Here is a 10685-nt window from a genome sequence, read left to right as displayed (position 1 = left end):
AAAGTGAGGCCTTTAGTGAAATAAAAAGTTTCAAAGTTTCAAAGTCAATATGCACAACTACATAGTATGTCCTTTTTATTCAAAAAGGTTTCGTGAAATTATGTTGTGTGGTTTGAGAGGAGATGCGATGACAAGAAACAGGACTGATTGACGGACGGACAGACAGAGGGACAATTCAAAAACAGTATACCCTCTGCAACTTCTTTGCGTGGGGAATAATCAACATGGATGCAGGGAAACAAACAGACAAATAAGGGATATTTCAAAACCCTAATCATTATAATGAGCAAGACATGCTAGTGGCAAAATAAAATAGTTCTAATGAAAATCAATAAAATATGAATTTATTTAAATTTAATTCTTCTGTTTCTTTTTCTTTCTTTTTTTATTCTCAATTGCCTCTGTCTCTTCAACTTTTTTCTTATTTTTTTTCTTTTTCTTTGACTTTTTCTTACTGCTCTCTGTCATTTCATCGTCTACTGATTCACTTTCTGTTGATTTTAAACAGTCATTAGATATTGCACTGTGGTAACCATCTATTAACATATGTTCATCAACATCATCTTTTTTCTTACTTCTTTTAGTGTTTTCATGTAAATCTGAATCTGTAGTTTGGTCTCTGTTTTTCTTTTTCTTTTTCTTCTTTTTCACACTTGTATTTTCCTCTTGGTTTGTTTTATCTTCTTCTGTATCATTTAAAGTTTCACTTCTCGTTCTTTTTCTTCCAGGATTTTGTTTTAATTCTTTTATCCTATTTAATTTTTCCAATTCCTGTTTTTCTTGCTCCATAACTCTAGCCATCTTAGCACTTAATTTATGGCCATGTCTGGCTGCTCTGTAAAAAGTAAAAACACAAAAATACTGAACTAATTTATGGCCATGTCTGGCTGCTCTGTAAAAAGTAAAAACACAAAAATACTGAACTCCAAGGAAAATTCAAAAAGGAAAATCCAAAATCAAGAGGCAAAATCGAAAGTCCAAACACATCAAACAAATGGATAACAACTGTCATATTCCTGACTTGGTACAGGCATTTTCTAATGTAGAAAATGGTGGATTGAACCTGGTTTTATAGCTAGCTAAACCTCTCACTTGTATGACATTATCAATATAATAGAACAAAAACATTGAAGATTAAAAGCATGTCAATATCTGATACAAAATTTAATAACACTTTGAGATGTTTTATGACGTTGTTGGTCTCAATAGTTACTGCTTCAATATGAACATGTACACTAAAGAGATTTGTCCTGTTGACCTTATTTAAATAAAGGTAAAATACACACAATGAACACTGCCATTTCCTGGATCCTGATATTTTGATATTTAACAGTAATCTTTAAACTAAAAGTTTTGATATAGGATGATTATTCATTTCCTTTAAGCTATTTCTTGAAATCAAATCTTTCACCTAAAAATATTGCCAAAGGCTTTTTGATATATAATAGATTTTTAAATATATGAACATTATTTCAAATGGTTTACTTTTATAAAAATTGTAACTTCCATGGAGAGTGCCCTAATTGGCACTCATACCACATCTTCATATTTCTATTTACATATTTCATGTACATATTCCAAAATACTTACTTATGAGCTGTCATACCACCACAAATGTCCACCATGTTGTCATCCATAAGTCTGAAAAAACAAAATAATTATGATGATATCTTGGTACTAATAGGGTTATTGCATGAATATTGGGGAATATTGTCCAAAGTAGAATTTTATATTGCACGAGCTTACCAGTGGAAAATATGTTCTATGAGGGACAATATTCCCCAATATTCATGCAATAACCCTTTTATTGTATAGCAATAAGATATTTGAAGGTAAAAATTGTTTTAAACCAAGATTTTGTCGTTGACGACGTCATGAATTTTGAAGATTTATTTGCACTAGTGCAATATGAGAATTTATTGCACACTAACTTTCTGTGGGAAATATTATATTGCTATGCAATATACAATTTTTGTTTACAAATATTGTAAGAACTTGATTGTATCATTCATTTTGGAACAGTCATGACAGTAATGTATAATTTTACATGTACAACAAATATTATTGGTTCCTACTGACCCCATACATATTGTATTAGGTAACAAGCACAGTGTGTAAAGATTTTATTTTACTGATTTTCTTAAAATGTGGTATCTATCATGTCTAGACTAGTGGTCTATCAAATATCCTCAGTACTAAGAATAAGAATCTACATCTATTGGTCTATACAAAAGCAACACTTTATCTTAAACCCCAAAACTGATTTTTTTTGTCTCTTGGGATTTAATTTTATCCTTGTAATCTTTTGGTTACATGCCATTTGGGATCATAGGATGAGGCCAAGGTTTCCATTGCATTCTGAAAAATGCAATATGTAACCAGATGCAAAGAAAAATGCTTATTTGGGCTCTTTTTGGCCCTTATTCCTAATCTATTGGAACCAAAACACCCAAAATCAATCCCAACCTTCCTTTAATGGTCATAAACCTTGTGTTTAAATTTCATATTTACTTTTACTAAAGTTAGAGCATGAAAACCAAATGTCTTCGGGCGACGTCAGTGGCGTAGCTAGGTAATTTTTATGTGTATGCCAGAACCTTGGCAAGGGATCCTAGGACCCCAAATGGGTCCATGTCAAACAATTGCTGGTAGTGGTTTAGCGTGAGGAAGTCAAATAGCTGGAAGCCAACGAGTTATCGAGAATGGATACCATTTCTGTTATTAAAAACTCACCAGTAGCAACATACTTAGATTCTAAATGGTTTATTAGCTATGTTCAATTATTCATTTTGTTAATTTGAAATATACATGATATAATGGTTATTGGATTTTGATAAAACGTCAAAACCAGTAACTTTAAGATATGTTTAAAAAGAGCCGTGGGTTAAAGCAAGCAACCAAAAAAAACCATTTGTTTGTGTCCAAATTTCGTAAATTATAATGCGTAATATTAAATATTCAGATATGTTAAGGTCTGAAGGTGCAATATTAGATATAGTAAAGGTTTCTGTAGAACCCTGGTTCCCGTCTGGGATTTTCCCTACAAAAAAGTGAATCCATTGATCAGTCCATTACAAAAAATCGAACATTTTCTTTAGATAAATTTTCTTGATCTTGAATACTAGTTTTGGCAAAAGTTTCGTGACAAACTATGAAGGTTTATGCATTTTTAATTTAGAAAAAAAGCCATACAGTCATTTTGACAGTCTGTCAGATCAAATTGAAAAAGGAATTAACAAATTTACTTTCAAAACTTTGCTTCAAACCAAAATATTAAAAAAATGCTTGCATTCTGCTAAATTTTCATTTAAATCGAACAGAGACATATTTACACATGTGTATATAGTATATATGTCTCTGATTTGACAAAGAATCTGTTGTGTAAAAAATGTTAACTCCAGACTAAAACACGGGAAAATTAACTGCATAAACAATATTATTCTCTCAGTCAGTTAAAGCAAGCAACCAAAAAAAACCATTTGTTTGTGTCCAAATTTCGTAAATTATAATGCGTAATATTAAATATTCAGATATGTTAAGGTCTGAAGGTGCAATATTAGATATAGTAAAGGTTTCTGTAGAACCCTGGTTCCCGTCTGGGATTTTCCCTACAAAAAAGTGAATCCATTGATCAGTCCATTACAAAAAATCGAACATTTTCTTTAGATAAATTTTCTTGATCTTGAATACTAGTTTTGGCAAAAGTTTCGTGACAAACTATGAAGGTTTATGCATTTTTAATTTAGAAAAAAAGCCATACAGTCATTTTGACAGTCTGTCAGATCAAATTGAAAAAGGAATTAACAAATTTACTTTCAAAACTTTGCTTCAAACCAAAATATTAAAAAAATGCTTGCATTCTGCTAAATTTTCATTTAAATCGAACAGAGACATATTTACACATGTGTATATAGTATATATGTCTCTGATTTGACAAAGAATCTGTTGTGTAAAAAATGTTAACTCCAGACTAAAACACGGGAAAATTAACTGCATAAACAATATTATTCTCTCAGTCAGTTTAATCATTTGACCACAAACAGTTTCTGTTCAACTTACCTAAAATTTCACACAGGTTTGGCAAAGTTTATTGTTATTTTAAAAAAAGGTTTAACATACTGAACCTAAATATTGACACCGCCAATAAAATTAAGGATTGATATGTCTTGCTTTGGCGTCATAAATATGTCACAGCCTCAACAAAACTGTAAACCACAAAACGAATCTCCGAAGATGATGGAGTGCTTTAAACGAAAGGGAAATGAGTATAGAACTCACAGTATAGATTCAGACTTTACAGAAAATAAACCGGAATATATAATATGGCACCAATCCATTTGGCTGAAAAGTATATTTGATCCGCAATTACAAGCCAATGAAGAAAGAATTATAAAGCTGATGTGATTCTAACAAGTTTGTTTTATTTTCATTTGATTGTTTTTTTGTATCAAAATTCAAGTGTACCCCTGGGCGTTTTGACGTAAACGTAGCTACGCGATGAAAGTGATATCAATATACGACCAAAAAATCTTCAATTCTTGTGATCGTATAAAAATGAGAGACTTGAAGCCTATGGCATACTCTTTTGCCAAGATTTGTTTAACCTAGCAGTTAGGCTATTGAAGCAGGTCCATTTAAGAAACTAATAATTACCTTTTTTAAATTTAAGTACAAAATTAAAATTCAAAGTCATTTATTTGACCAAAAGTGGACTTTGTCTAATGAATAAAACAATGCATAAATTTAACTACCTGTTCATCTTAAGTTTTTCTGTTTCTTCTTCATCACTGCTTTCAACACCTTCTTCTATATGATCTTCATTACCATTAGTTAAGGTAGCTCCCTGAAACAACAAAAACAAATATATATGATAGAGAATACATCATTACTGCTACCAAAGCCTTCCTCTGTATGGTCCTCATTACCATGTGTTAAGCTTGTTGTTGCTCCCTTAAACAACAAAAATAAATACATGTGGGGGATATATCATCCATGACTGCAGGGTGACATCTATTGTGCTTAATTTTAAAATTTGAACATTGTTCTCACTTAAGGGCTGTTCACAAATTTATCCAGCATGACGGCTTATTTGTAAATTTATATTGTCTTGCTGATAATTTTTGATATATAAAGGTTCTACCTTTATCTTTATATTAAAGTTTCAAAATAAGTGGCAAATAATATTGCTTTGCTAAGTGCAGCATGATATGACTGCAGAGTTTATTGTCTGGAAACCAAATGTATCTTTGGACGGCAATGATATACGATCATACATTGTAGATAAACCCCAAAAAAAATTTGCAGTCATATAAAAACGAGTCAACTGATGATTTCTGTTATGTTGGTTTATTTTTAAATCTTGACTTGTTGATCTTTTTTCTTTTTAAGTTTTTTCCAGCTGTTATTGTTTTCAAGATATTAGGCTAATCACAAAAACATGATAAAAATCCTTAATAAAGAGCAATAACTCTATTAAGGTAGTGTCTGATGAGTGTCTTGCTTATCATTTTACATTAAAACAATATACGACTAAATTTCAATTTTTGTGGTCGTATAAAAAATGTCTGTATCTATCACAGTTTTCAAACAAAAATGATAATTCTGGTACAGATTTTGAGAAGGGCTATTCCAGAAAAAAATGTTGCAGGGTTCTTGTTTGGGATGTTTGAAAGGGAGTCCAGGGACTCGTCATTTTTAGCCATGATGAGTCCAACAGCAAGAAGAAAATATTTTATTACAATATAATGTAATATCTTAGTCTCCCTTTCCTAACAGAGCAATAAAATGACATTAAATTCAGATCACTTTTAAACTTTTGCTATAAAATTATGATATTTGTGTTTAACTGTGTTCGGTTTATACAAACTATTTCAATCTTGATGCATCTGTGGACTCACTTGTTTTGAAAATGGTGAGTCCAGACAGATTTGACCAGGACTCATCTTAGTGAGAACCCTGAGTCCATGCATGGTTACTGTTCCTCACCTCACCTAAAGGCAAAAGAATAGCTTTCATTTTAATCCTTCCCTTTTTGAGGGGTGCAGGGCATAAAAAAATTCTAATATAGATATAATTTTACCTTGACAAACTGTCCATACAACAATGCCTTGTTATTATATGTTTTTGTCTTTTTATTACTAACAGGTCCACTATCTCCAACTTTCTTAACTGCAACACCATCCTGAAATCAACCAAATTCTCATACATGTATTATAACTTTGTAATTTTTATATTCAACAGGATATTTTTTTCTTTAAGGGCGCTGGCTTGTCATGTATTGAATTTTTTGTCAGATTTTCAGAATCCTCTAGTTTTATCCATTTGAATGCCTTGAAAAAATTGCCGAGTGACCCCATTTTCTTTTTGTAAAACTTTTACATTTATAATGATAAGCCATCTGTAAAAGTCTAAAAAAAAATAATTACTTTTTAACAGTTGCGAACTTCAACTTGTTAATGATAAAGCTATGAAAAGTCAAGAGAGAATATTTTCCCACCAAAATTTCAATGGCTTATATCTTGAAAACAAGCATGGTGGCCTATATATATTGTTTTGTCTTTGGATTCTTTTATTAATCCCCTATCTATATAAACTAATGATTTGAAAAGTTTATAACTTTGAAACTAAGAAGCAAACTTCCTTAAGCATTTATGAATTAAAAATTTAGATATAATTCAACCAACTACTTTTAGCATGTTTAGTGAGTGATTTATGTGTGACCTTGTGAGTAGAAAACAACATAGTCAATTGAAAACTTTTTTTCTAATTGCTGCTGAACTTTAATTCTCATGCATTTTGCTCTATATTCAGTTGTATAAACGGACTGACCAATATGCTGCTTGACATATTTTTGCAGGGGCATAAAAAAGTCCATTAAACAGTCAACTTAATTAACAAAGAATGAATGGTAATAGACTATATGTGTTGGAACAACACGAATGACCCTGTCTCAATAAGTTGAAAATCTGCGATTTCAACAACACATGTGGACACAAACATGACAGTTGTCTCACATTAATATATAAATATCAAAAATCAGCTCAAAATCTTAAGGTATTTACAAAAAAGTCCCTATAACTGTGGTTTTCAACAATTTATCGAAGTCCAAAGCCTGAAATTTAACCGAAAATTATTGGAGCGAAACAAAACTTAAACTGGATCTGTAACTCATCAAGGTTACCTCACAAACCAAAAATCAGCCTATTATCTGAAGGCGTTTAGAAAAAATGTCTGTATAATGGTTTGTTGCAGAAGGACAGAAAGTCAGAATGACTGAAAAGTTGGGGGACTATAAAAATGCTGGTCAATCACTCAGTTAATCATATTTTACATCATGTACTTTGGGGGATCATATTTGTAAAAAAATCTTACATCAGAAGACTTGACAGATATACTACTTGCTGCCTTGTTAAATACATGGTCCCACCACTGGAATGTAAACTCATCTCCTTTGTTATGGCCTACCTGTAAACATAAGTAAATAATATGAGATAATTTTATCAACCATTCAGGGATGGTGCCCAAAATTTAAGCTTTACAATAAATGAATTACATAATAAAGCACAATTAATGATAAGAATGTTTAAAGTACATTTGAGGTGGTACCAAACACATTCACTGAAATTTATTTGGCTCGTTTAATTTTCATATAAATTTGATAAATGATTTACTTTGACCCTATGACAAAAATATAAAAATTTCCAAAAATTTGAACCAACCATTTTATCAGAAAAATTACACTGGTTATATAGCAGTTTGACAAACACTAATTTTGATCATTGAGAAGCTAAATATTCCTTTAACAACACAATGTAATTAAAACGTTTAGCTAATTTTACAGAGTTATCTCCCTGTAGTGTTATGTACCACCTTAAACTAAAATCATGAATATACATTCACACAGAGTAACATGATTATAAACCATGTTATTGACAAAACATAAAGTTATTTGGGAGCCACTGTGAGTCACAGTGACCTAGAGAAATTACATAACTTTATAGTCCTAGGTCTATATGGGAGACAACTCCTGGTCGATTTTAATATAAATATATATTTATATCAGTTTTGAATTATAATCAAATTAAAATAACTTGCAAATGATGAAATGTCTCAGCTGTTTTAATGAACATGAATAACAGCTTAACAAAACACAAATATGCAATAAAAAACAATAAAATACATTGTACATCCAACAATTTGGGTCTATAAGTGACTTTCAAAAACAGAAAACATATTTTTTTTAAACCCACGTTATCATCATTTGTTACAATGCTATTTTATCTACACATGTATATATAGGAAAATTTTATTTCTGAGACAAGTGCATGTGCAATGAAACATGTCACACTGCTAGGCCAAAAATAATATATGTCTGTTCAAGGTTACATGCTTTGAAAAAAATAGGGTAGGTAGGTCGGTATTTTCATTTTAATTATTTTTTCATTTTATTTTTTGTGACTTGATTTTGAGTGTGCAGGTTTTTCTTGTCGTGGTCCAAGTTGATCATGTGCAGAATTTACCCATTACTTCAATGATTGGATTATTTTCCTTTGATATTGATTTGAATTTTTTATTTCATCACACAAGTCATGCAAGTTGCAAATTTTCTTCAAACAGCTATCATATTCATGATTATGAACATTAGGATGTGTCAGACAACACTATCTTTACTTTTAACACGAGTTCAGTTTATTTTTCACTTGAAGAGGGAAATAAAATTGCTTAGGGTTGGCCCTCAAAATAGGGTTGGTTGGGTTCTGTAAGCAGACATATACTTTTTGGGGGCCTTAGATCATGTAAATAGCTAAAAATTTTAAAAAAAAAAGAACAACTAACAAATTCTAAATGCTTTTAAATATATTAGAATTTGATACCTTTGTCATACATGTGAATGGTTTAACGCTATAAGGTTCCATCCAAAATTTTCTATAAATGTTTGAAAACGCATTAACCAAGTTAGGAATATGACAGTTATTTTTTATGTGTTTTATCATTTGATTTTGCCATTTGATTTAATAATAGAATCTTTCCATTTTTAATTTTCCTCAGAGTTCAGTATTTTTGTAATTTTACTTTTTACAGGAGATGCATGTAAGCTTCAGCATAGTCACCTGAAAAATAAAAATTTATAAAGAAGATATTACAAGCATGACCAGGTTGCTAAACAGTGAAATACTAACCCCTGCTGTGTCATGCTTTAGCTTCACTTTGATTGCATCTGTAATACCACTTTCATTCTTACCAAGTCCAGATCCTGAAAAATAGGATAAAAAACTTATTAAATACATGCATGTAATGTAATGTGCATGATGTGAGAGTACTCTTACTTTTTTGGTCATTGATTTTTATATTTGTGCTTTTTGTTCCTCATACTGATCTTTTGAGCTAGGCCTATTGGCAACTGATTTTTATATTTTGTTCGAATGTTTTGCTGTTACACCCCTGTAAAGGCTTGTAAACAACTTTTGAAGTAATGGAACACCAGCATGACTAAAACTCTCAGGTAACCTGTTGCTTTGATATGAAGTGACTGTGCATTATTTGAAATACAAAAAGTGACACTGTATGAAGTTTAGAATGCAATAATTTAGTGGTGCTGAGTCTTATCAAATGTCATACCTTACTTCTGTGCTCAAGGGTATTTACACATACTAAAACAACAATATGATCCAATATTGTGGGTAAGTGCATATTTATTTACACTAAGAAGTATTGTGTAACCATTTTCAACACTACAGCTCTCCGACAGTGGAGGAAAGATACAGAACAACGTCAACAACAACAATATAAGACATCACCTGATCACTGTACTTAGTTTCCAAAAAAATGCACGTGTATCATTAGTTGAGAATATATTAGTTGTGTGATTTTGAAACTTTCATTGTAAATATCAGCTCTAATAACCTTCAGTCCAGCCATGTTTAGCTAGTTGACTCCTTGCGAATTTATTTTTCGACATGCTGTCGGAAGTGAGTGGTGCATTATAAAATATGTACAATGACGTTTTTATCCGGATTGGAAATTGCGGAAAGGAGACTTAAAAATAGAGAAAATATACTATAAAAGCAGGGACTTTCCATACTGACAAAGACTTTACGTCCCGGTGGCAAGAGAGTTTTTTGTATTCTATTGTAAAATAAATATTTACAAAAAGAAAAGTAAATTCATTATGAAAGAGGGACCAAAGATACCAAAGGGACAGTCAAACTCGTAAATCTAAAACAAACCGACAACGCCATGGCTAAAAATGAAAAAGACAAACAGAAAAACAATAGTACACATGACACAACATCGAAAACTAAAGAATAAACAACACGAACCCCACCAAAAACTAGGGGTGATCTCAGGTGCTTCGGAAGGGTAAGCAGATCCTGCTCCACATGCGGCACCCGTCGTGTTGCTTATGTGATTACAAATGCGGTAAAAAGTCTAATTCGGTAGGTCAAATTCATGAAAGGGAAGGGGATTGTAGTTACGACGTAAGGAACATATCCGATATCATTTGTGAAATGGTTATTCCATAACGGTCAACCAACTCGTGATGGCGTCCGTAAAATTTACGAAGGGATGATTTCAACTTCACCATTTGGAACTCTTGGTTTAATAGCTTCCTTGTGAGCAGTAACCCTCTATCAAGAAAATCATGATAGGAAATGCAAGCACGGGAATATCGTATCAATTGGGAG

General features: G+C 31.5%; 1 protein-coding gene across 1 annotated transcript; it reads right to left on the bottom strand.

Moving 5' to 3' along the window:
• Positions 1-341: 341 nt before the first annotated feature.
• Positions 342-9996, bottom strand: LOC134718672 (G patch domain-containing protein 4-like). The gene is made up of 7 exons (XM_063581328.1): positions 9904-9996; positions 9180-9253; positions 7372-7464; positions 6080-6181; positions 4752-4843; positions 1591-1641; positions 342-835 (listed from the first exon to the last, which is right to left on the bottom strand). The coding sequence occupies exons 1-7, from the start codon at positions 9956-9958 to the stop codon at positions 355-357; spliced, it is 948 nt and encodes a 315-aa protein (XP_063437398.1). The 5' UTR covers positions 9959-9996; the 3' UTR covers positions 342-354.
• Between the last annotated feature and the right edge of the window lie 689 nt (positions 9997-10685).

This window comes from Mytilus trossulus, chromosome 5, assembly GCF_036588685.1.
Source record: "Mytilus trossulus isolate FHL-02 chromosome 5, PNRI_Mtr1.1.1.hap1, whole genome shotgun sequence".
NCBI classification, from domain to species: domain Eukaryota; kingdom Metazoa; phylum Mollusca; class Bivalvia; order Mytilida; family Mytilidae; genus Mytilus; species Mytilus trossulus.
This window is presented reverse-complemented; position numbering and strand designations above follow the sequence as displayed.